We start from the raw sequence: 27,278 nt of genomic DNA, 5'->3' as shown, positions 1-27,278 counted from the left end.
CTGCTGAACTACAGTATTAAAGTCTAGTGCAAGTAAGGCAAAGGGTAATAAACACTTCTCTAATAGCAAGATCATTCGGTCAGTCTCACTACTCCCTCCTTTACACTAGAGAACAAATGAAATCTGTATGACTCTATCACAGAGACTCATGTTCTTGCCCATCCTCCCCAATACATAAAAACTTATTGATTACTAGCAATTCTATTTTTAGCCTTCAATTTCTTTGTTGATGGTGTTGTAGTGGTACTACAAATAAAATTCACTAAAGTATATACCTTATTTTGGCAGATCTGATGGACTGATCTAACATGAGCTTCCGGTATCACTGCTGTGCTGCAGCCTGCATTGAGGTCAAAAACTTCCAATGCTCTGTTGCTGCCAGCTGTAAGTACAATATCTGTACAGTTCTCTGGGTTAAAGTTAAACTTATCTAAAGGAACAAAAATATATAGACAGATAAAAATACAGATAAATAAATATATATATTAACTCTGTTGTAGTTAATCCTCTATGAGCAACACCAAAAATCTTACAGCACTAAAAATTCATCTAAGGATGAAGTTCAACATCAAAAAAATTACAAGTGTTTTACTCTAATAGAAAAGGAGTAGTAAATAATCAAATGCTACTTACTTTAACTGATGTCCATGTCATTAAGCCCAAAGAACTGCAAAGAAAATACATACAAAGGATACAAGAATAGAACTCATTTACTGCTGAAAGGCTGGTAATCTCCATTGTTGATGTCATGGGAAATTTCTGTACCAATTTGCAAACACTCCTCTGTTTGTATCTGCAAACAATATCAAATGAATGCTAGTGTTAATGAAATAAGTTATGATTTGTAGTCACCAGTAAACTCCCATTGGAATCACAAAGCAAATCAAAATGCTTTCATTATGAAAAATTAAAGCCACAGACCTTTTGGCTTATTGCTGAACTCTATTAAAGAACTTGGTAACAAAACTCATTTGGATGAAAGCAAACATGATATTAATATACAGAAGACTGATCTTCCGTCAACATGAAACACTAAAATAATCCTGTATGTATATTGAAAATGTTGAAAAGAAGTCTGTAATGTACCTATGTTCGAAAAAGCAGATATGCCACTGGTTTCAGTGTAGCATTTAATGTGCTGATGATAGGGCAATCAGGAAGAAAATGAAGAGAAAACAGTGAGGAAAGAATAATTTCCACTTAGGGGAATAAGGGGCTGATCACACACTACCAAAGAAATTTTGTTTCCCAACATACACAAAACCCTTTAAGGTCCCGTGGGTTACCTGTCAGCTCCATGCAGATGTGGAAAACATGCCAAAACCTCTAAAATGGCTTCAGACTTTTTTATATTACACAAGACTGTGTTGCTATTCAATCTGATTAGAACTCTCTCTTTACTGAAATATATCCACATAGGCAACAGGGATCTGTTCTTAAACAGAAAACATGACGATATGGATATGGATATGGATATGGATATGGATATGGATATGGATATGGATATGGATATGGATATGTGAGGCAAGAAGAGGGTGATTTTCAGAGAAGTCACCTAAGGAATAGAGAGTTAACAACTGTACTGGGTCTGGTCGGGGTGGAGCTAATTTTCTTCATAGTGGCTTGTACGATGCTGTGTTTCAGACTTGTGATCAAAACCGCCTTGATAACACACCAGGATTTTAGCCATTGCTGGACACTGTCTGCACAGTGTTAAAATAATTCCTGTGTAACAGCCAATATTATACTTGCTTTTTAGCACCTCTGTCTAATGAAAGTACAAAAGTCCATGCATGACATGCTTGTAGGAATCATCACTGTTTCTTTCCAACAATGCTAAAAGTTTGCAAAACTGAGATCATTTGACAAGAGCAACATGATTATCAGCCAGATCTGTTCAAAAGAAAAATGTTTAATGACTTGCTTTTTCCTTTAGTTGTCATTCTCAAACAATGGTCTGCTGATCTTTTCAGATAGACATCAGAGCTACTTTAGGAGTGATGGCGCAGCAGACATATACAGTGTTTTGCAATTTAATCCAAGAATATTTTGTAGTTTCCACAAGTACTTTATTCAAATAAATGAAAAAAATAAACTGCACTAGACTTCAAGAGTGTGTTAGTTTAAAACAGTCTAGTTTTCTTAATGGGCAGAGGAAGCGACAGGGGCAGCTTCTGAGAGATGAAACTACTCAAAGCTTATACTATGTCCGGCACAGAGCCAATCACTGAAGGCTCTGATGATAGGCAGGTTGCTGGCCCAATTAGAGAAGTTCGTAGCACCTCTGTGATGACATATTGAAGAAGGGAAAAATACGCGGGGTTTTTCTTCCAAGGGGTGATGAGGCGGACACCTGGGCCCATCCTGGCAGGGTGGGGGCCACTGCTGGCCTCACACCATCCGAGGGCTGCCGCCTCAATCACAAGGCTTGAACTCTCTCTTCAAAGCTCTTTCCAACTTTCCCTTACGGTACTTGTTGGCTATCGGTCTCGTGCCAGTATTTAGCCTTAGATGGAGTTTACCACTCGCTTTGGGAACCCGACTCCAAGAAGCCCCAGGCCTGGCATGCCAGGACCACCTGTGTGATGCCAGCAGGGACCACGTGGCCAGTGACGAAAACATGGCAAACAATTCCCTGACACGGAGCACAGACGAGATCAACCTTTTCAGCGCTGCAAAGCTCTATAAGAACTTTTCAATTGATAGACCCCGAGAACAATAATACCTACGGACAACAATTTTCTTCCAAGTCAGAGAAGAAGAAAAAGTGAAGACACATGAGGAGAACCAACATGGCAGCACTGAGGTCAGTGAAAAGAAGGAGAGGGAGGAGGTGCCCGGGGCGTTGGAGCTGAAATTTTTTCTACAAGCCACAGTGAAGACTATAATACAACAGTTTCCCTGTAATTCATTAAGTGCATGGGGAGATTCCGAGATCCACTCGCAGCCCATGAGGAAAAGTGCTCATACTGGAGTATGTGGATGCTGAAAAGCTGTAATCTAGTGAGAAACTTGAACAAAGAGAGAAGACCCTTGCCTCCAGAGACAGAGAAAGAGAGCCCTTGCTTCTGAACTAGAACAGCTTCTCCTTAAAAGACTAAACCCCATGAACTAAACTGACCCATGCTATGCAGTTTTGGGAAGACTGCTACGCCCGTGGGAGGAACTCCCATTACAGCAGGTCGGGCGGGACAACTCTTCGTGAAAATTAAGACCATGCTAAGAAATTCACAGAAAACTATCTCCTGTGGGAAGGATCCCATGGCACAGAAGAAGAAAGAAACTCCTTTCCCTAAGCATACTGAAGAAATATTTTTAGAAAGTGAAAGACTGACCAAAATCCCACGCTTTGTCTCCTTGCGTGGTCGGTGGGAAAGAGGGAGGGGCTGGGGAGAAAATAAGTGTTCTAAAGGTTTATTTTCATTCTCATTACCCTTTTACTTTTAATTCTCTTAATAATAAATTCTCGTCTTTTTCAAAACTGTTTAAGTTTTGAACCTGCTTTGCCTTAGAGTGTTTTTTTCCCCTAATCCTTATCTCAACTCATGAACCCTTTGTTACAATTCTTGTGGGCGCCTGGTGCTTTTAGCCAGCATCAAACCCACAACAAAGAGCAAATGATTTATCTCTATTTTTGGGTAAACCTACCCAAGCTAACTTTAAATAAGCTGACTGAGATAATAGGTACAATCTAATGAAGGCAGTATGAAGCTTCTTTTGGTCCAATTTACCCTGCTAAGAGAGGCTGATTGAAACAGCTAAGTTGCTCCCAAATGCAAGAACAATTGTTTGAGTTAGCTGAAGTACCTTGTTTCTACACTGCAGACTGCTACACAAATACCTCACAGGGCATGGCCCAGGTAGAATTTCACATAGAAAGCAAATCAACCAAGAGTAAACTGGGATTCATCAAATATAAGTCATGAGAAAACTGAGGAGGAAGGAAAACAACAGAGGAGGGAAAATAGAAGAGTACCCATTATTTTTAAAAAAGAGGAAATTTAGTATATTTAAGAATTTTTTTTTTTTTTTGACACAGTGCATTTGCTACACGTCCTATACATGTTCAATTCAAAGTGCAAGTCATTTAAAATTCAGGCAGCCATTGTGGACACACTGAGCTGGACACTGTTCATTCGTTCTTATCTGTTAGAAATTGAAGTTTATGTAGCAATTTGGGTTCCCTTTTTATTTTATTAATATCTCCATAAACTAAGAATTAATGAGTAAAACAGAAGGTATGTAATCAGATTATGGAAGAAAGCTATTACATAATTCTGTCTGACCATTTAGCGTTTCAGTGAAGTTCCACATACCAGGGCCATGCCTCAATCCAGGAAAGCACTCCTATTCCTAAACATATTTAAGCTTGTACTTAGTATGTTTTTCTGTGCAGCAGCAAAACTACCAAGAAAATAGACCAGTTTTTCCCATCTAAGGATGCAGCTCAATACTGTTTTAATATTATCAGCAGACAGGACATTCCATTCACAATATCAACTAAGACTTCAGTGTTGTAGCCCTAATTCTTTTTGTCCTTCCACTCAAAGATATTTTGCAAGTAGCTTTTACCATTTGTTCAGTTTCTTATCTTCTGTAATATTTTTGCCCCCTCAGCTCACCTCACCTCACCACTGACAATATCCCAGATCAAACTGTACGAGCACTTTCACTGGTCTGTTAATGAGAAATGAACTCACCGTTTTAGGTCATCCTTGGTTGTGTCTAGATGGAAACTTAATAGATGAAATTCAGCTCCACAACACAGCAATATAAATGTATCTATAAAGTAAAACTGTGCAAAGCGTACATTCTTATGGAAGTTCTCTTTACCCTGAAAAATAAAGGAATCTATTAAGAATGGATTCAAACATAACAAATATTTTTGCTCTGAGATTCCTGGTGTTAAAGCAGAGCCTCCCTCATGTAATGCTGATCATAGGCCAGGAGGTTAAACTACTGTGTAGTGGCCCTTCCTATTTTTGACATCTATTACTCTCAAAATAAAGATTTCATTCTGCTTAAATTAGCTGGAAGTGAATTTAATTGTATCTGTAGTCAATTGAATCTGGCACAATCTATCTTCATACTTAGAACTTCTTTTTGAATTGGGGAGTAAACTAAAGCCAAGCAGAGCTGAGCCAATGAAATAAAATGTACAGACCAGACAATAAAACCAAAATTTCCAGACATGCCCACTAGTTGTTTTTTTTATCAAGCTTGATTTTTTCTTTTCCTAAATTATCATGAGGAAAACCTAATTTGAATTCGATGGAGATCACCCAGATTGTTATATCAGCTGAAGTCACCATTCAGTAGTTCTAGAAATTGGTTCTTTCTACAGAGCTTTTAAAATGGAAGTAAATGAAAGTGCGAAACAGTGTTCTCTGTGTCCAAACCAATGGAAGCTTCCAATTACCAGAATTAGGGCAGGCTCCTTATTGCAGACTGACCAGACCCTTAAAGTTCGGTCTTCTGATGCAGAAACTAACCACTTCTTGTCATGACTCCAGCCAACAGAGTTAACTGCACCATCATGACCTAATAAAAATATTAATGGAAATATCATAAAGCTCATTTCTTGCATTCATTAATTTCTCTGGAGTTAATTGTATTGTTTTAATACAATTATGCACAATATTAAAATACATTCTAAGTACAGGTTTCAAATGGTTGGATTACAACTGGTAACAGTAAACCAGCTATTGAAATTTTCTTCCACCAAAAAACACAGAAAAATGTCTCTCATTAATAAACAGACAAAGATAATTCCAACTTTAACTTTTCAAAGTTATTGGAAGAGCACTTTCAAGAAATATGCTTTAAATTAAACTTAAGCAAAGATTCAGTATTGAAAAAAGATTTTGAGTATTATATTATAATGAAATTTTATATTAAACATGATCTGGAAACCCCTTAAGACATTGAAAATAGTTGAAATACTTTATTTTATTTATTAACCTTTTATTACTGAGCTAGCTATTTTTGTCAAAATAAAATGAGTATGCCATTTCAATGGCTTGTTAAAAACAAGAATGTAAACTTACAAAGAAAGAACTTTAAAAGCCAGAAACAATATTCAAAAGCTAAAATATTAATGTGATCTAACATTATATTGAAGCTGATCAAAAAGATCAAAAAATGTCAATCAAATTTTAAAAACTTTGATGCATGTTATTGCAATTTGTCAGATAAAGTCTGATAAATTTCATCTAGCCTTAAAACATTCAAAGTTCTTATGCTGCCCTCTTGTGCACATTTTATCTTTAGTCAACTGAAGTTTTATATTAAAAAATAGTTTGCTTTAAATTACAGGAGGGCTATTAAATTTATCTCAGCAATTGAGATATTTCATTTGGTAGACATATGGCTACAAAAACTCTTATAAATGAGATATTTTAATTCCCAGTTACCAAACAGCTGCAAAATTTTCACCAGAAAACTGCACAGGTACCGCACAAATACACATGTGAGTATTATTCTTGTTTTGTTCACAACACAAAGCTTTATTTAAAGGCTTCGATTTTCTAAAAACCAAAACACAAAACCAATCAAACAAACAAACCAAAAAAAAGAAAACCACAACAGAATATACAAAACAGTTTTCCAAAGTAGTAAGGAACCTGAGAAACTTTAGGAAAATCTGAGGTTTGGAAAATTGGAAGAGCCACACAAAAAGCTTAAGAATCTATGCGCTCCAGGCCCCTCAGTCCCAAAGCACACTGAAGGAGATGCCAGCTGGCTTGAAAGAGCCCAGTAAGATTCAAAACAGGAATTACTCAGGGTTCCCCAGTCCTGGAGCAAATTGAGAATAGCAGCTGGTTTTGTGAAAAGACTTCTTCAAAAAGGCCATGCTGGCTGTAACTCTTTACAGCTGTTCAACATTACCTGCACTTCACTACAGGACACAGACACCTGAAGAGCCACCACTGAAGAAGAATGCAGAACTACTTAAAACTGTAACTGAGCCCTTCAGGAAACAAGACTGAATAAATTAGGCTTACAGCAAAACTGTTGTTATACCTCTCCTCTGATGCTGCCTTATAAAACCATGACTTTTGATAACCAGCAATATTCAGATGCTAATGCTGCCTTGAAATTGAAATTTTTTAGCAGAATAGATACAATTTTCATTTCTTGAAGAAGAGAAAATTTTACATTGCCATTGATTGCAGCTCTGAGTGATAATAATGCATCATGGTTTTTCATGAAAACACATATATTATGACACATCTAAAACACGAGCGTCAAAAGTAGAAGGTAAGCAGGTGACTACGTGGTAATCTGAACTGCACAGAAAAAAACAATGTGAATGAAACAAGCAGGCAACTAATGGTTTGCAGTTCCTACTCCCTTGCACTACTTTATCTGGCAGTTCAACACTTATGTTGCTTTTGAAAAGAACTACATGCACAATAGAATGTGGTTTACATTGTTTTTCAGACTTGTGCATCATTAAAAAAAAGACACAAAGGATTAAAGGTACCAATCAAATAAATCAGTGAAAAACTTAAGAACTTGCTATTGTAGAAGAAAAAGACTCTGTCCACATGGCATATTTTCATCAATTTCCTCACACAAGAAGGAGAATATTAGTAATGTTGCCTCCTTAATGTCAGAGCTTCTTCCACTAAATATAATGAAAATTACTCAAAAAGAAAACTGTTTTCACAAATCAGTTGTCAGAGTTATTTACTTAGAAATAATTCTCTAAAATATCTGTAAGTAGTCCGGTTTTAATACTTGTTAGGGTCAGCTAGTAAAAACCATTCATTTTCCATTATGAGCTCTCACAGAAAATTCATTTGGCAGGACTGATTTAAAGTCATAACATTTACTGTTATTAAAAATTTAACAGATTGTTCCTATAGAAATTTAGACATAATCTGGTGTTTAAGACTCATTTAAAAGTCTACATGTTTACACATACATACACTTTTGTAGTTGTGGATATCTTCATAGGAACAGTCCCTTTTTTTTTAGATGGTTATTCTTTAGAAGTCTGGAGTTGCAAAGCAAACACATCTTTTGCCAAGTCATCACAACCAATTTTTGGCTAATAAACTATAAGAATATACTACTACAATATACACATGCCTTATTATTGCAATATATTGCCTTTATTGTATCTCTTTAATATTGTAATATACATCATGATGAAGATTTCAATATATATAATCATAGATTGCTTCTTACCTCACAAAAAATTGAGATAATGGGAACACCTGGTAGTCAGTTTAATTCTAGGACAAAATTAAGCAACCAGAAAAATAAAATTTACATCTTGAATCATCAGTACTCCCTCTCTCTTGTTCTCAGGGTGATGTGAGTGGAATCTGTGCCAATTTAGATCAAATTCAATCATATGCTATATCTTCAATAATATAACTCATAAATTTACCTGAAAAAACATTATGCACATCAGTGAGATTGGAATTGAATATCAGCACAGTTTTGTCAGCCAGGCCACAAGCCAGCAGCTCTCCATCCCCTATAAAGAAGAGCATCTAATGATTTACATTTGAAAGCAAAAAGAAGCTAATATGCTGCTTCTTTAATCATAAAAAACACGTATGTCACTAAAACAGAACAAAAACCAGATATTCATATCCTATGTTTAACACAGATTTTGTATGAACATCACAAATTAGTGTTGCAGAATTTGGTATGATTTTGTAGGCAATTCATTTCTTGTCCTGACATATTCTCTAAATAACAACATTTTTTAACTCAAACAAAGAACCCTCTGAAATTTTTGCTAAACTGTGATTATTTAAGCCTGTGTGTGCATGCATGGGTGTGCAAGAGACAAAGAGAAAAAGAGAGAAAGATGTTTCTTCCTCAAACTGAAAAACAGTTTATACTTAAAATGTACTAGCAAAACAGAGAGATGGCTGGAATATATTTTAACAAAGTTACTGATTGCATCTAATTGCTTTTATTTCCTGATGGTGAAAGTTGTTCTTGTCCTCAAAATACTTACAAAGATTTAATTTTTAAAATATTTTGAAAATATTTTGGCTTGCAGGGTGTACATTGACATAATTATATACCAGGTAGAATGCTTGATTGCTAATCTAGGAAGTGCTTTCTGCTTAATCATATTTACATAGGAACTGACTAAACCAATCGCAATAGTCATTTATCCAAAGCAGTTAAGAAAAATGCCTCTCTTTGGATCACACAGAAAAATTTCCTTTTTAATATTTTAATTTATAAAAATTGAATAATATTTATGTAAGAAATAGGAGTGTTCTGAGTATTTTGAAACAAAACGTCAGTTTTTAATACACCCTAATGACTCTAAGTAAATATGCCAGAAAATAAATTCCTTAGTGAAAGAACTCTTAATTTTCAAGTAGTAGTGGAAAAGTTAAACTCAAAAGGAAACAAGACATAAAGTCAGAAATAGAATCCTTTTGCATATGTAGTAACAGCTTGCATGGTTTTGCAAGAAAAAAATTATGGCAAAACAGTATGTGATATTACCAGAAAGTTTTCTGTGAATTTATCCACATTAAATCCACAATTTTTAGAAACTATGCCACACAAATTTGGATTTGTTTCTGCACACTGACACAACTGCATTTTTTATAGAGCCTGTACTTACCAGAATATTGAATACAAAAAATTGGGGTTGGTTTACAAGTAAGAGATATCTCTTTCTCATATTTGATTGGAGGATAACTTTCCAATGGATATTCTTTATTTTTACTTCAAAGAAGGAAAAAGGAAAGAAACCAGTACAACTTCATTTCAGTTATGAAATAAATGCGCTTTAGGAACTATTCTAAACATCTTTATATAAATATTTGCTGGAAAAAATAGATCAAATCCAAGGTAAGAGCCAAATTAATTTTAAATTGTCATATTTAAACTACTCCTATCAGTGAGAGTTGTGAATTCATGAGATCAAAAATTAACAGTCTTGCAAAAAAATTAAGTTTCTTAAGTCACATAGCTAACAAAAGTATTTAAAGAATGTAAACTCTACCTTGTTTACAAAGACCTTGTGAAAAAATTCAATATTAACTAGAAAAAGCAATTTAACTAAAAAACCCACACAAAACTTAAAATACTAAGTAGCTTAACTGATATAAACCAGTGCTAAACCAAAGTTGAAATTATCTGAAGTACTCATGTAAGGGTTCCTATGGGTGCAAGGTTTACAAAAACTTAGTCTTGAGCTATTAAGTGGGTTTCTTAACACTTTAACAACTCTTTTAAAATGAGAGAAATGATGGCATCAATCATTCTTTACTTTCATGTTTGTATTACATAAAGCAAATACTTTAATAATAGTAAAGAGAAAAAATGTGTGCAATATCCCCATTTAACATTCCACACAAATTAACATGAATATGCCAGCTTTAGAAAAACATTTGCTCTTTGTGACCAGTGATAAAGATTGCACTGGTCAACTTGTACTATTACACATACTCTGTTTAAATCCATTGGAATAAGTTTGCATCAACTTAAAGTAACAATATTTTAGGGGTGAATGAGGGACATGATCTGAAATCACTTCTCCCTGTGCCACATCCAGTTATTTTTTTGACTAGAACTGCAGCTTAAGAATGTGTTGGGACTTAGCTTCCAACCATATTTAGCACCTTTCTTCCTACCAACAAAAATCTAGGAAAATAGATATGCATATTTTCTTTTATATGAAGCACTCCAATTTAATTCAAAGTCTGATAAACCAAATCACTTGCTGCAGTGATAAATTTTATATCAAATTTACAAAGCCTTTTAGTTCTATTGACAACCCTTACTAAAAAGTTCCAATGAGAGAAGCAGAGACAAACCATATTTTCAATAGAACTGTAATAACCCTTCTTTTAATTTGTTCCTCCTCTAACAGAGTTGTTAGATTACCTACCATTTACAACTGATCTTCCACTTTGATACCTCTTTTTTTTTCAGGTTAGTATTTGGAGAAAACATGGTCATTCTACGAGAGAGAAAACAGACTCTCTTATATGAAACATTATACATTGTATGGGAGAAACAGATCGTTTCAAACAAAAGCAATCCTACTTCTTTCTTACTATTTACATCTATGGGTAATGTCAGTAGACAAGAGAATGTAGACTTTGATGACAATATAAATGTCTAATATTCTTATGCCTGAGTTTGCACCTTCATTTCTATGAGTCATTTGTTGAAAAGTGCATTCTGAAGGTCAGAATCCATAAAAATAAAGTTCCCAGACAATTCTTTCTGCAAGCTGAAGAAACAAGAGTCTACTCAGATGAAAGAATCAGGACACCTAATATGGATTTCAAAAAGAAGTTGACCAATAACCAGAAGCTGTGAAAATTTTGGTTTACAATATTTTTTTTTAATTCTTTTCTTTGATAACATCATAAATGTTTTTCACAGGTGGTTAATTTCAAAGTCATGAGACCACATAGTTATATTATGTGAAAAAATATCACACATCAATAAAGCAGGGAAAATAGTAATATTTCTACTCACTGTGGTGCTGCTGTATATCCTGATGACTTAATTTTATTATGGAAAACCAATGGTTTATCTTTCATTGTGCCCTTCACTCCTGTAGCAAAATAATTTAATTTACATTAAAATGTTTTTTTGATATATTTTTACAGTTAAGGTAGACAGGCTTGCACAATATAAATACTTGATGCTTCCTTATAAAACACGTTTATGACCAATCACTCTAAAATTACGATTTGTGAGAAAAGGAAAGAAATATGAACTGTTACATTGTATTACAACCTTCCTCCAATAATATGAATGAGGAGGAGCCTCTTTAAACTTTGAAGTAGCAAGAATACTGTTCTGAACCACTTTTTCACCATTCGTTCACAAATGTGTTTTCTAACTGCCTCTGCTTAGACTTTGTATGCATTAGCTATAATGTATTCACACCCTATATTTGGAATAAGGGAATAAGGAATGCATCTAAAGATCACTAACAAGCTGACTGGTGGGAACCTCTAAGCATCTGTGTTCCTACACAGCTCAAGTCATGGGTAATGTCTGCATGCCCAGTGCTGTACTAGGAAACCCGGGGGGCACCCCTCAGCTCCAAACTGAATATGAGTATTTCATATCAGCAGAAACAAACTAAACAAATAGACATTGGAAGCGTCTACAAATAAATGTTGTATCTGGTTGATATTCCCAGGGAAAAAACTCAGATGCATTGGGACACATTTACCTATGCTGAGGGTAGAAGTCCCTTCAAATGCCACTAACTATCCTTTCCCTATGCAGCAATGAGGCACAAAAAGGTCCTTCCTGAGAAGCTCCCAGTACCACATGCCTTAAGGGACCAAAGGATTTCATTACAGCACTTTTCGATCTGATCATGAGATGTCAACAAAGGCAGCACAGTTGTGAGTGATGGGTGTCCAAGGCAGCCTGGAATTCTAGCTAAAATGATGTAGATGTTTTCTGAAGATACCATAAACCCCTGGAGATATAACCTTTGACATTCTAACGGGCACAATAAGTGCAATTGGTGATGATGAAAACATTTTGTTTAATATTTTTTGGACTTTATTTTTTCTAACCAAAAAAAGCTACAAGCGCTTCAATGGCAATTGGAAGTCAGATCTTCTCTTTTTTTAAGAAGTAGAATATTGAGGCAAAAATTAACTTCCTAAACATCCAGAATTGGCAAAAGATTATTCAGAACAATAAAATATATCAGAACATCTCTTTGGTATATTTAATAACCAAAGTTAAGAAAGAAATGACAAATTATACACAAAAATTTACTACATGCTATGGACAAAGAATGATTTATGAAAATGTGAATTCTACACTCTAACACTTTTAAAATCCACAGAAAGTTCTCAGACAGTGGGTTTTAAAAGAAGAAAAATACTTATAACCATAATTTTCAACTACAATTACATGAATGATGTACATGTATGATATGAAATTATCATACATGATATGAATTACATGAATGATAACATGTATGATATGAAATACTAATAGAAATGTAAAATTCTTCCTATTGAAGTAAAAATATAATGCAATATATTTTTTAAAAAATTAATGCACGGATTGTATTAGGCACAAGACAGCTGGAAGTCTGTTACTGTTATTCAAAATATAACTTTATTAATTTATTTCAGGATTGGTTTATACTTACCAGGTATTTTACTAGAAGGTTCTTTCATGTTTTTCTTTAAACCTTTACACAATGGAGAATTTGCCAATAAAGTACACCTAAATTATAAAACCAAGCACAAAAAATTGACCAATGCAATGGACAAAAATGTCAGATTAGAAAAGGTGCCAAAACTCCTTTTTAGTTATTTGTCTGCATACGTGTGTATACATGTGCAGTAGCAATGAGATTTTAATGAAAACAAGTTAGGCATAGTGGATTAGTTATCAGCTCAGATACTCATCAGCACAGACAAGCCTCGGCCCTGACTCGATTCACAGACCATAGCTTTTATATGTTAGATCCCAGTTTTGTGCATATTAACTGATGATTTTATTATAAGCACTGAAATCTGCACTTCAGGGTATATTGCAGGGGTTTTGTCATCTTCAAGATGCCAGCATTTTCTCATAAATCATTTATAGGGACATAAAGGACAAGAAAGTAATAACCAGCAGGGATTCACCATGGGGAAGTCATGCTTGATCAATTTGATAAACTTCTGTGATAAAATGAGTGGCTTGGCAGATGAGAGAGGAGCAGTGGATATTGTCTACTTGGATCTCACTATGTCTTTCCACACTGTCTCCCATAAGAACCTCACAGAGAAGCTGATGAACTATGGTCTGGATGAGTACACAGTGAGGTGGATTGGAAACCAGATGAAAAACCAGGCCCAGACTGTGATGATCGGTGGCTCAAAGTCTAGTTGGAAAGCAGGAGCTAGTGGAGTAACCCAGAGATTATAACTCCATTCCACATAATTCCATGACTATAATTTCATTAAACATCTGCATTAATAAACTGGATGAGGGAGCAGAGTGTACCCTCACCATGTTTGCTGACAGCTCAAAACTGAGAGAAGTGTCTTAAAGAGCAGAAGGTTGTGTTGTCATCCAGGGAGACATTTACTGTCTGGATAAACGGGCAGACAGCAACCTTGTGAAGTTCAACAAGGTGAAAGCAAAGTCCTGCAGCAGAGGAGGAACAAGCCTATGCAGCAGCATAGGCTGTAAGGCAGACTCCAGAGCCAGGCTCTGTGCCCAGTGCCCAGTGCCAGGACAAGAGGCCATGCACAAAACCTGAAACACAGGAGGTTCTCTCTGAACACTAGCAAACACGTTCTACTGAGCATTGGCACAGGCTGCCCAGAGAGGTTGTGGCTTCTCCCTTCATGGAGATATTCAAAAGTTGTTTGGACATTGTAGTGGGCAAATGACTCCAAGTGGCTCTGCTTGAGCAGGGTGGCTGGACAAGATGGATGACCTGAAGAGGTCCTTCCAAACTCAACCATTCTGTGATTCTGTGATTGCTCCCTCTCTATACAACTAAAGCATGATAGGAAAAGAAGTAAAATCAAACCACGTCAACAAATAGTACTGCAGAAAACCATATGACACACTTTAGTGCCAGATAAACAAATCCATAATCCAACATGGAGGAAAAAAATTTAATTATTCTGTACCTGGCAAAAACTGATAGACTTTTCTCATTTCCACATGGGACAAAATCACTGTGCTGAGTTCTCACCAATGCAGCAAGGTTAACTTCCAACACAGCAATCATATCTTCAAACATCGAGGTGATCAAACATAAAGCCTGCAGCAATTATACCATAAATTAACACTCCATTTACTTCATAATTTAAGTACAAAACAATAACACATTTATAATGAATAATGAAATCAATTTCTGAAATTTGTAAAAATTAGTCAAAAATATCCATGGATTTAGTCCTGAGGAGCATTAAGTTGTAAAGAGTGATTAAAGCTATCCTTCAAAAATACACCTATGTTGCTTAAATGTGTTTTAAAAAACTTACATACATAACAGTGACAGAAATTCCAACACCTCCAACACTAGAGACAGTTTTGCAGTAAGAGTTGAGAGAAAAGAAATACACATGGAAGAAAGATTGGCTTCAGCAACATGATAAGAACATGCTAAGAACTGAATTTAAACAAAATTGTTCTCTAAAGCCTAGGACTGCTATGTTAAATATCTAGCCTAGATTGAGCTTACATCTGCAGGAAAACTACAACATCAAAAGTGGAGTATACAGACAAGAATAACGTCCATTTTATTAATATAATTTTTAGTGACTTTCAACAGAAATTTTCTCAAAACCCAAATAATTTTGACAGATCCTTTAGAAGGATTCAGAACAAATGCACCCTAACATTTGTTTGAGAAACAAGGTATAACAATATTTATATCTTTTTTTTCCCTAAAGGTTTTCCTCTGCTTCTCCAATGGTCATTCTTGACATTCAAGGTACACCCTGAACACTGTAAAAATTCACCTTTTTCTTATTAATCACTTTAGACTGTACATAAGCTGCGAGAGCTTCAAACTAGCAGATTCCATAATGAAGAATCAGCCCTCTTCAAAGACATTTCTGTGTAATTCACATTAAATAAAACAAATCTGTACATTAATCTGTCAGCAAAATGTCTAATTAATATTTATTGAAAATAACTGGAGCTGGTAAAATTATTAAAGCAATGTTTATTGCATACTCACCTTTTGATCAGCTGCCTTCCTTGTTAAGGCACATGATCTGGCAATCCGAATGCTGAGGTCACTGTAATCTTTACCAACAAGAACATTGTGCTATAAAATAATATCTGCATTTCCAAAGAAAAAACCTATCATCTCTAAGACACACACAAAAAAATTACTCATACTAATTTGACATGACCCTAATCCACTCTCTTCAAAGTACATACTTCTAGCTTACCCTCAAATTATAATGGAGTACAGTAACATTCCTTGTATTTAATATTCATGACGTGCAAAATTGAATAAAAATTCATTGCTAGCCACTGCACTGATCTAGTGCCAATATGTCTTCTGAGAAAAGTCACTAGGTCCAGGAAAACATACAAAAACTATTAGGAAAAAAACTATTAGGAAAAATATTAGGAAATATTTGATTTCTATTGTATTATGCTATTTCACAACCTAATTCTTACACTATTTATGTCAGATAACAAAAGCAATCACGCTATGGTGTAATCAGCTAGCTTATAAACATACCTCTGTAAGATAAAAAAGCTTCTAATTCAAAGTTTGCCAAATTAATTATTAACAAGCCAGTAGAGGTTCCTATCCAAAAATAGCTAGTATTCAGGGAAGAATATCTATTAAAACAAGGAGAAAAAATATCTCTTAGTAGGATAAAGAAGCTTTTCTTGTTACCATACAACAAACAGCAATTGGGTTTTTTAATACTCGTTACCCAGTCCCAGTACAGCAATAATAAAGCAGACACACACACAAAAAAATACATTAAATTTAAAACTTTTTTTTTTTTCAAATCTGTAGTTCAAAGTTTCAAGCAAAACTGGTGAAATTTTTAAAACTAAGAGCAGAACGCAATCCTTGATTTCGTGTAAGTGCTTCGTGGCACATCTAAATCTGCACAGGAAATACTTTTCTTCAAAAATCACTGTGGTTTGTAAGAGATGGGAGATGCTGTAAAAGCACTGCATACACAAAGAGAAAATTCAAACCAAGAGGCAAATCCACTCATAGTTTACTTTTGCCACTCTTATATGAACACCCAAAAAGCAGTGAAATTCAATGTATGTTTTTACATAAAGTACAAGAGAAAAGCCAGCACAAACTAAGGGGGAAAACCCCCAGGCAAGTCTGGAATGTCTGTCTCAGCCTGTGCTTACTGGCCGCGCTATTGCAGTCAGGTAATGAAATCCAGCTTCTGCAAGCACCACAGAGTAAACCAACTGGTTACAATTTCAGTCAACACCCTAACAGAAGAAATATATTATCAAGCATAAGATAATTGCAACAAAATAACAGTTGTCATTCTCAAAAAACTAAAACTGTTTTGATGCCCCAATAAATAAAAATTGACATCAACATTTTAATAAATTTTCCAAATAGGAGTCAGTAGACTTATCAGTTTTATTTGTAAAACCAGACCACAGGACTTGAAGTAAGGATATGAAAAATAGGAAGCTGTAACTTGGTATGAAAAAACTCACCACAGTGGCTTAGTACTATTTTTATTAAAAACAAAACAAAACAAACAAACAAAAAAAGCCAACCAAAAAAACCTCTCCAAATATATACAGTCAAATATTTTAAGAAGCAGACTGGAATAGACAAGTTTCAGTTTTGGTTTTTGATACTTTTACTTGATACGAATAGTTTTATTTGTGGCTTGCACTACATTCATGACGGCAGTAACAGACTGATTTAATTTGCAAATTCTTTGAATTATTCATAAAGAAGTGTCACTATCAAGTTATTATGAACAACATAAAGTGATATATCCAGGAAGTTTACCTCACTCCCACTTTACAATTATAAAACCCGTTGTGATGAGATTGCTCAATGTCAAAAAGCTTAGGAAAGTGTGAGATGCCTAATTTTGGACATCAGTGTTCCAAAAATGTTTCATTGTTTCTTTTCATTGCAGGCAGGAAAAGCAGTATATCAGGGATTTCTCAATTGTTCAGGCAAATCTGAACCAGCTGCTGAAACCAACACACTCTATTTAAAAAATAAATAGAAAAAAATATTTATAAATACAAAACTGTCAACCCAAAAGATAACGGAACTGAATTAATAGTAAGAATTTAATGGCCATGGTTGTTTATAAGCAGAACAAAACCTTCAACTGCGATGTGATAGCTGAAAGAACAAATAGACCTTAGACGTACAATGTGAAGCAGTAACGTGGGTATGGGAAAGTGATGTTATCTCAATTCAGAAAATTATTTCAAATAATGTATTACTGTGTATCCATTTCAGGCAACCATGTCCCAAAAGGGGACTGAAAAATAAATGACATTGAGTCTCAGAAAATTTCAAGAGCAAATGCTAAAAACATTACACAAAACATGCCTTATACAAGGTGCAAACAGTTTTATCCAGAAGTGCAGAGGTAACTTGTTAATGAGCTGTAATTTGCTGTCCAAGGAGAGAACTTGATAGTGGCTAGCACTGGACTATCAGAGTAAAAGACATACTAAAAGCCTGTATATGAAAAGAGAGTAATTCAGACTAGAAGCAAAATTGAATGAGTCAGTTCCTGGAGCAACCTCACTAGGGACAGGGCGGGTTCTTTATCAGCAGAAAACATGTCATCTTTAAAAGTTAAAATCATACCTATAGTTGTGATGAAGACAAAGTTATGAAAATTTGAGAGTGATATTACACAAGCAATAAGACAGACTGTAATAATTCATCATCTGGCCTTCAAGTGCTGTCACTGTATTAAAGTATGAGATGTGCATCTTAAAAATCACCACTTCCTTCCTCTCAATGGTGGTACTTCTAAATATGCAGGCATCATGAAAATAACTGTTAATGAGTACTTAAATTTGACGTAGAGACAACCAAATCATCCAACACTGCTGGATATTTTTCTTCTTTGTTTATCAAAAGTTGTTTGTATATCTAACCAGAGATTAATCAGTTCTGTCTGAATAACCCCCCACAGAGCAAAAGTTAGGACAAGTTTTCTAAAACATGGTGTGGCTGAGAAATTTATCCAAGTGACAGTCATAAATTACAACACAAACAGGTTGTTCTTTGAGACTTCCTGTGGGAGTATGCTGAACAGATCTCCAGGTACCTGATAATGTTTCAACTTCTCTTCAGGAAAGAAATGCAATATAAGGGTTAATTCTACCTGGCTAACCAATTCCATGGGAAGGAGTAAAAGCATCATGTTCTGAAAGAGTCGTGACAGAAGTTTGACTGGAGCAGGTTATGTAGTTCAGAAATTATTTAAATTTGGAAGGCATACTGACACAGTCACACAGTGTCTGCAGCAAACATTTTTAGGACAGAAAACTCAAAATAAGTTTGATTTATTAATTACATTTTAACTCATCTTCCCTCATCATCTGGTTTCAGTAGATGCTAAAGTATATTCTCAATGACATTTTCATAAAATTATTTTTTCAGAATAAAAACCAGTTTTAACTTTGTATCAGCTTGTGTACATTATCCTCCCAAGAGTGGGCCACCAAAACTTGCAGATCACTAAAAACATGATTTGATTTTTCTATTGCATTTTTCAAGAAATACTAAGTTGCAGTGAAAATAATTCAAGAACCAATAGGAGCTCCTAGAAATAAATTCAAGCTAAATACTAGGTGGTATTTTAAAGGACTTACGTGTTTTCTTCATTATGGAAACATACAAAAAAGTCACAATGTTCAATTAAGAGGATAGGAAACGATGTTTCCACTGATCCTTCTGGTCTCGTTTTATTGTCTGTTTTGCAAAGCTTGGAATTATTTTGCCCATCACCTAAGAAAGTCAACAATACCAGCTATCAAAAAACTAAGAAACAAGGGAAATAGGATTCAAGAGAGAATTTGTAGCAGTGATGAAAAACTCAGACCACACTCAAGAAACTTCTATTTCAAAAGACAGATAAATCCTAAGAGCCAGCTTTCCTTGTCATTATGTGGGTTTTTTCAAATACCTAGAGACAAAATCCAAAGAGTCTACTTATGGACTGAAAAGGAGTTTGCAGATTTTAGGGGTTTTCACCTCAAGAAGTGACACTGAAAGCCATATTCCAACAATCCTTAAACATGATGGGTATCTTTCCACTAGCCTGAAAATTCCGTGGACACTAAAGTTACAACATAATCCAAAAGCAAGATGAAAATCCACCTCAATTCCCTGTTCCCAAGGAGTCTCCAATCCATTCTGCATGTGTAATTCACACTTAAGAAGTATTAGGATTAAATTCAGCATTAGGCACAGACATTACATCACTCTCTTTCAAACATGAAAGTGAGATCCACAGATTTTAAATAATAACAAGAAATGTAGCAGTCTTTCTCCTTGGGTTAGGACTTTAGGATTATGGAAGCAGGACCACTAGGCAGGAAAGAACACAACAGCCATTGATCCAGAAACAGAGGAAGCGAGGCGAATGAGATTTCCCTTTCCCTAAGAAAGCCACAGCAGTGCTGAGGGGATGGGCGTTTACACTGGCACCACAGCAGGGAGAGAGTGACCTCCTGTTGTACCAAGGCTGTCACCTGCTCATGGTGATCCCAAGGCAGAACAAGAGAACTATCAAACCAGTGTGGTATCAGAGAATCGCCCTGCTGGGGTTACCAGGGCAGTCTTTAAAAACTCATATGTACTCCATATTATATCACTAGAAATATCACAGTCATAAAAATATCATTTCATGAAGGTACTGGTATGGATTAAAAAATATCTAAGAAAAGACAAAAAAATAAAGAGACTCCTAGAAACTTCAAAGGTAACTGAGAAACGGTACTCCATTTAGACTAATTTTTAGGCAGTGGTTCTGTTCTCTCTGAAGCCTTGGATAGTTAATTCAATAAAAAAACATAATAGTGCACATGATGCAATGTCTTATGAACAAATGCATTGGCCAAGAATTTATTATATACATAGGTGAGTAACTCCTTCCAGATACACCAATACCCAACTACATATCAGCTTCAGTAAGAATTCCATGCCACAGCCTAAGACTCATAAGTCTATCACTTACAATAAATTATCATGGTATAAAAAGCACACACTCAGTAGCCAGTAACAACTACACTATACCATAAACAGCATTCTAGGAACACTGTGCTACCTATTTCTTTGCCAGATTTCCACTTTTTATTACAGAATTTCTCTTGTTCTTTCTTTAAGTCGATATGTGCTATGCAACGGTAATTACGATCACTGATTAAACTGAAGATCCAAAGCTGCAAGAAAAAGAAAAAGCAATTGCAATAACATTTTGACACTAAATATAAAGCTTACATGAATACAAACTAAAGATCTAATATTTAAAACCGTGGAGGTAATTAGTGAACTTTTGTGTATGGCATCTCACCTTGGACAAGAACTTCAATTATATGTATTTCTAAGATTATTAAAGATAATCAAAGGGAATGTATTCAAAAGCAGCAAAAGCAGCAACGATCGGTTTGAACTGTACAACTAATTCCCACAGGTTATGTGTTTGAAAAAAGCTCCTTATAGACTATTTGCCACAATTAAAAATCACAGGTAACATGCATGTAATTGCTCACTGGGTCATGTACATGGATTTCATTTATACTTTTCTCATTTTAGACACCACTATAGTTAAAGCTTTAATTTTCTTCAGAATTACTGAATAGTAACACTGAAGAAAAACAGCTGGAAAATATCACATAAATATATTCTTACCATTAAGGAAGAGGTGAAATGGATATTCACATTTACCACATTTTTATTAGAATTCCAAAATGCTGAAATCATAGCCTCTTCCATTTATTGTCATGCATTTCTTTGTTTTTTTGGCCAAAATAGGAGAATCCTATTTTTCACCTATTTTGGTTTTTTTTAACAGATATATTTATCGCCTCTCAGTGTACTCTTCTTACATAATCACTGATTGTGGTCTTAAAAATTTTCCTGGTTTTCAGGAAAAAGTTTCTGTTTTGTAATAGAGGTCTTATGTACCATTTATGATTTGCACTCGAAACACTGAATTGTGCTTATTAAAATAACTCTTTTAGCAGTTCAAAACAGGCAGTTTGTGAACCTTCTTTATAGACAGAAACATTAATAATAGTTGACTCTTGACACAGAGACTGAGTTTAATGGACAATCCTTACCTGTCCCTCAGCACATCCAGTGATAATCTGTTTGCTTTCTTCATCAATTAGCAGACTTAGCAAAGGAAATGCTGCTCAAAAAAGAAAGATAAAAGTATTTCTGGAGTAGACACAAATCAGATACTTAATTAAAATATATGATTAAAAATTGCGTCTTCCTATTCATAAAGACAGGGGGGTAAAGCCCTTACTGCAGTTCTATTGGCTGCACAGTGCTTTGTGTGCCTTAGCCTTTGTGCTGCTGAGGGCTTTCTGTTTGCAGGTCTCTGAACTTCCTGTCACCCAAGCTGCCATGGCAGGGCTTTCCTGCACCTGTCACCTAAGCTGCTGTGGCATGGTTTTCAGACTTGTTTATGAAAGTACACTAAAACTATCCACTGAGAAGCAGACTTTAAGGAAAAAATATTTACTGTTGGCTTTAAAGGATAATATGTTTACTGCTACCTAGTCTACTAGAATTATTTTCACTAAATCAACCTAAAACTTCTATAATAATCATAGATTATTGTTTAGAGATAGGAGGGTTTTGCTGTGAAAAAATACATTTAAAAATAGAACACTTACCTGTTATTATTCCTGACTGATATATTAACTGGCTGGTAGAATAGTCCCACACCTTTAGATTAAAACAAAAAAAGATATAAAGAAAATATAAAGATAGGTACCTACTTAGATGCCTACAGAAAATACAACTTTTAACAGCCATCACGTGGTGAAAACAGAGAAATGCAGTCACTGAAAGTGATGTTCTTAGGAAAGAATTTTTTTCAGCACCTGTTTCCAGCTATGATAAGCATCCCTGGTGAAAAGGGTGGAAGTCACATGATATGGATACACAAAGTATCATCTTTGCTTAGGTTGACCTCTCAGTGATTTTAGCTAAATTTATGAAAAGGTATACATGGAAAAGAAAAGAGGGGAGGGGTGCATTGCATACAATAACCCAATCCAATATTCCCAAAAGGTAAAATTCAGATCAATGTCAGCAGACTCAAAGGGAAATGTTTTCCTTCCGTTCAGCATATCTGAAACACTTCAGTTGCAGCCAAACTGATCAAAATATTTTATTTCTATTTTCCAGATGATAATAATCACTGAAATTAATACTTAACCATGGAAAGTTTTGAATATACAAAACCTGCATTGTTCTTTTAAAAAAAGAGTTATTAATTTTTACTACAATTTCCCAAGAAATTCTAAGAACAATGTCCTTATCTCCATAAAGTCAAAGATGTTCTTTATTTAATCTTCAAAACATATTTAATGGGGAATAAATAAGACTACCTCATATATTCACTATTCTTTTTTAAGTTCATCTCTACAGTTTCCTTGCCTTAAAGGTTCTGTCTTCTGACACTGATATGAGCATATTTTTCTCCCATGTGCAAAATTCAGCAGCAGTTACCGGAGCCAAGTGGGCGTCCAATTCAGCTAGTATAGCTTCATTCTGTGATTAAACAGAATAGACTTCAACATAAAATTGACTAATACGTGTTTTAATAATCAACAACTGTTGCTAATCATTGTCAGATTTGTTTTCAAAGTAAAATTCAGTAAGATGTTTCTGATTGAAACTGAAGCCCTGTATACCATCCTGCTGGCAAAGCCACTACACATTACATTTGCTTCTTCAGACTGAATGATACAGGAATAATTTTCAATGACCTAAGAATATTTTCTACTTCTAAGTTATTGAGGTACTATTTCAATTCCTTAAACCTAGTCTTCTATCTGATATATGATGCATTATCAAGAATCAATTCTACTTATTTTATGACACAAAATGAATGTTTTTGCTTAATTTGACTAACATTTCTGTATCATGATTTTAGTTGAAAGCGAATAAGTAAAAGAAATATCAGTACCATGGCTACAAAGTATGGTATCTCACCTTTGCACTTAACATGTAGATCTGATTTCCAGCACATACTGCCACTTGTTGATCATCTGGGCTAAATCTTACATGAAGCACCATTCCCAAAAGAGTTCCTATAACAATTCCTCGAGGTGTAAACCCTGCAGCAATTGTATTGTTAATGAGACTCAATGAAATACAAAAATCTGGTGCAGTGAGATCCTTAGAAGTTTTGCGTAGCAGTTACTAACCACAGAGCTGTCCCAGTTTCTGTTAGGAAGATGTACAGACAAACACACTGTTTAATTACACCAGGGTATTAGAAAGAAAAGTATAGAACTAAGCACCACCAGAATTCCTCCATCTGCCCTGTCACCTAGACATGATCTGGTGCTCTTTGAGATATTAATAATTGCCATTAAATCATGCTTTCATGCTTCCATTGAAGATTGCCAGGGAAAGGGTTTTTGGAGTAGGGTGATGTGCCCACTAGTGCCACATTCACTTTGGAGGAAAGAAATCCTAACTGAAGCACAGCATAACAGGGCTTTGAAAAATACTTTTTCTGGGAGAATATGCCAGCCACTCAGCCAACACGTAAGGAGAATTTTCCTCCTCTGGTTTTAATTTTTCTGTGGGAAAAGACTGAAAGAGGAAGTACAAGACTAAATATCATTACAGAGTCAGATAAGACTAGCTCTGAGAATAGGTCATGTTTCACTCCTATCTTCATTATTTCATTCTGGTCATCTCACTGGTTCAAGCAGACTGGTTTCTGCAGATCCCTATTTTATAATGCTGCCTTTAATGTGATGACAGTTTGGATATTCTAGGGTTTCATAGGGAACAAATTAGCTAGAATACAAACACAATAACAGGTGTCCTTTCAGGCTTTCATCTTAGATGCTGTGGAGTCTTTTTACAATTGATTAACAGGTCAGGATCCCACAAAGAATTCCTTAACTACTTTGACACAGTTTATAAGAAATAGTATGAGAAAACATGCCGAGAACGTGCAGAGGACAGTCTGGGGAGACAAAGACTTTACAGCATCTGCTGAAGAGCCTGTAGATGGAGAGAAAATGAAAAAATCCAGCAGCAGACAATCTGGATGTCAGATGTCTTTGTATCAAAACTACACATACTCTTTTTCTGTCTGCTACTTTCTATTCCTATTTTCCAGTTTTATTTCCTCCAAATTCATAGTCCCATTTTATTCCCAGTTCCTGAAGCATCCTTTGATTCTCTATGTTACTCTTACACAGATTAAAATTTAATACTGACCTTTTTTTATAAGAATCACTGATTTTGTTAAACTTTTCTTTACAACATTAGTTTTCATAGTATATATATTTATATATATGTGTATATATATGTAAATTCAAAGTGGAGCAGAGTACAAGCAAACTCACATTAAGTCATCAGCAAATCTCTAACTATAGGTAACAAGGAGGAAACTTTTAGTAGTGTGGGGCAATACCATGCAACTTTAAATGTTGACACCAAAGGGGGACAGACTGCCACTGGGAATCCAGTGAATCATGATTCTGGGGATCTTGCCCTTTTTTTTTTTTTTTTCCTTTCATCGTTCTTCTACTTTCCAATGAATCAATTAATTTAAGTTTGCAGAGAGGTTAGCACTGCTCCCTAGAATCTAATTCCATTGGTTGAAGCTCCAAACCAAGACAGTGGTCAGGATACTAAAACTCCTGTTCTCTGTGTGTTATGTCACCACAATGCTCTTTCACTCATGCACTCTTCTCCCAAATCAGATACTTGCATTGGTCTCTCTCTCACACACACATGAAAACAGTGTTCCAGAGACAGAAGGAGAGGCAAACCAGGATGCAAAATACTGGTTCCACAAGTATTCCAGAAAAGGTAGTATTTTGGCGTTGCATATTTAATTATGCTGTACTGCTATGACTAACTTTTCTTCTGTCCATTTTACTCCACAATGGCAGAACGTCACTGCCTCTGCACTGTTTCTCTGTGTTTGCCCCGAGGTTGCCAGCAGGCGCTCGCTCCCGCACAGCACCTCGGCCAGCTCCTGACCCAGCTCAGCATCGCCGCGGGGCCTCCGCCGCATGGGGCCGGTGGTTGTGAACGCAGCATCTCCAAAGAAGGTACAATGACAGGACTGGCTGCGCTACCGGCCTGGTTCAAGTCGGCATTGCCGAAGAAGAGCGACAGAGAAATAAAGCATTAATGTGGCTGTTCGTGCTGCTGAATCTGAGTGGCTGAGGTGTGCTTCTCAGAAATAACGATCTTGTTATAGAAGGAGCAATGGGGGAAAAGGAGGTGTTGGGGGTGGCCTTCCAAGGTGGCTGCTGCTCAGAAACTGGCTGGACATTGGTCTGAGTCAGTGGTGGTGAATGATTGCTTTTGAATCACTTCTTTGTTTATATATATGATATATAAATTATATAAGCAATACTGTACCTTCTTGCACTTTCTGTGTACATTCATCAAGATTCCACACTATCACACGTTCATGTGAGGCAGAGCAGACAAGAAGTGGATCGATTTTACTTCCAAATGACACTGCAGAAATTGAGTAATGATGCCCCAACAAATATAATGGCTGACAAATGTAGATAAAGAAGAGTTAAATGAATCACTTCAAACAAAGATTATGACTAATACAAAACTAAAAATGGATAATGTACATGAAATCAGCACAATGATAACTAGTTTTTATTTACAATGTAGTTGTACTGGGTTTGGCTGGGATGGGTTTGGCTGCATGGCACAGTGCTTTGGATTTTGTGACAAAAATAGTGATGATAACACAGCAATGTTTTGGCTGTTGCCAACTACTCTTTGCACAGCATCGAGGCCCTTCTCTTTTTTCCTACTTTTTCTCAGTTTCCCCATCCCAATAATAGGCTGAAGATCCACAAGAGGTTGGGAGGGGACACAGCTGGAACTAATTTTTCAGTTTGCTGAACTGGCAAAGGGACATTCCCTACCATGTGATATTGTGCCCAGCAATAAAACTGGGGTATTGCATGCAAGAAGGTGTTGAGGGCCTGGGAGATTGATTCTAAGGCAGCTGTTGCTCAAAGCCTGTACTGGGATTGGTCTGCTACTAGGGGGTGGTGACTGCCTTCATATAGTTTTTTTCTTTTTCTTCCCTTCACTCATTAAACTACCTTTGTCTCTACCTGTGACTTCTCACTTTTGTGCATCCTATGTTCTCCCCTACCCTGCTGGGAAGGAGTGAGCAGGAGACTGGGTGAGGCTTTAGATGCCAGCCAGGGCCAACCCACCACAACAGTTTATTTTATTCTTATCACAATAACAAAGCCCATAACAAATGCTAGTATCTTTCCAGCATTAAAGTGAAACCTAACATTTCTACCTCAAATATTTTACCTCAAATATTACCCTCAAATATTTTATTTATGGCTTAGTTTAAGGTAGCAGCCTACGAAAGGCTCTATTCTAGCTTTACCTGAGCAGTGGCTGTGTTCCAGACGCATAATTCATTGAGATTCACAGGGAAAGCACAGAGGTGGTGACTGCATGCCAGCTGAAAGAGGGGCTCTGGCAATTTGCCTTTAAACAAGTGTTTTTCGCAGACAACGTCAGGATTGCGGCTTCCTCCAGAGGCACGGCGGGCGCCGGCGCTCTCCATCCTGCG

General features: G+C 35.8%; 1 protein-coding gene across 4 annotated transcripts in view; it reads right to left on the bottom strand.

The window, feature by feature from the left end:
* The window catches only part of WDR27 (WD repeat domain 27), a 94,145-nt gene extending 66,873 nt beyond the window's left edge, over positions 1–27,272 (bottom strand). For 2 of the 4 annotated variants that reach the window (XM_017745656.1, XM_017745648.1), the window contains exons 1-20: positions 27,090–27,272; positions 26,075–26,216; positions 23,669–23,793; positions 23,111–23,224; positions 22,342–22,393; positions 21,778–21,848; positions 20,763–20,877; positions 19,306–19,441; positions 16,193–16,296; positions 15,677–15,744; positions 14,619–14,752; positions 13,136–13,212; positions 11,482–11,560; positions 10,883–10,954; positions 9,611–9,714; positions 8,402–8,491; positions 5,420–5,541; positions 4,701–4,834; positions 696–793; positions 276–397 (exon numbers count right to left, since the gene is read on the bottom strand). In XM_017745656.1, coding sequence (XP_017601145.1) covers positions 276–397; positions 696–793; positions 4,701–4,834; positions 5,420–5,541; positions 8,402–8,491; positions 9,611–9,714; positions 10,883–10,954; positions 11,482–11,560; positions 13,136–13,212; positions 14,619–14,752; positions 15,677–15,744; positions 16,193–16,296; positions 19,306–19,441; positions 20,763–20,877; positions 21,778–21,848; positions 22,342–22,393; positions 23,111–23,224; positions 23,669–23,793; positions 26,075–26,216; positions 27,090–27,272 — 2,142 coding nt within the window. Of the gene's footprint in view, positions 1–275; positions 431–633; positions 794–4,700; positions 4,835–5,419; positions 5,542–8,401; positions 8,492–9,610; positions 9,715–10,882; positions 10,955–11,481; positions 11,561–13,135; positions 13,213–14,618; positions 14,753–15,676; positions 15,745–16,192; positions 16,297–19,305; positions 19,442–20,762; positions 20,878–21,777; positions 21,849–22,341; positions 22,394–23,110; positions 23,225–23,668; positions 23,794–26,074; positions 26,217–27,089 lie in introns of all 4 variants that reach the window. The other 2 variants (XM_017745668.1, XM_017745662.1) reach the window with 2 other exon arrangements.
* Positions 27,273–27,278: the final 6 nt, after the last annotated feature.

The sequence above is a fragment of the Corvus brachyrhynchos genome, unplaced genomic scaffold (genome assembly GCF_000691975.1).
Source record: "Corvus brachyrhynchos isolate BGI_N302 unplaced genomic scaffold, ASM69197v1 scaffold70, whole genome shotgun sequence".
In the NCBI taxonomy this organism is placed as follows: domain Eukaryota; kingdom Metazoa; phylum Chordata; class Aves; order Passeriformes; family Corvidae; genus Corvus; species Corvus brachyrhynchos.
Note: the sequence above shows the minus strand (reverse complement) of the source record. Positions and strands in the feature narration are given on the sequence as shown.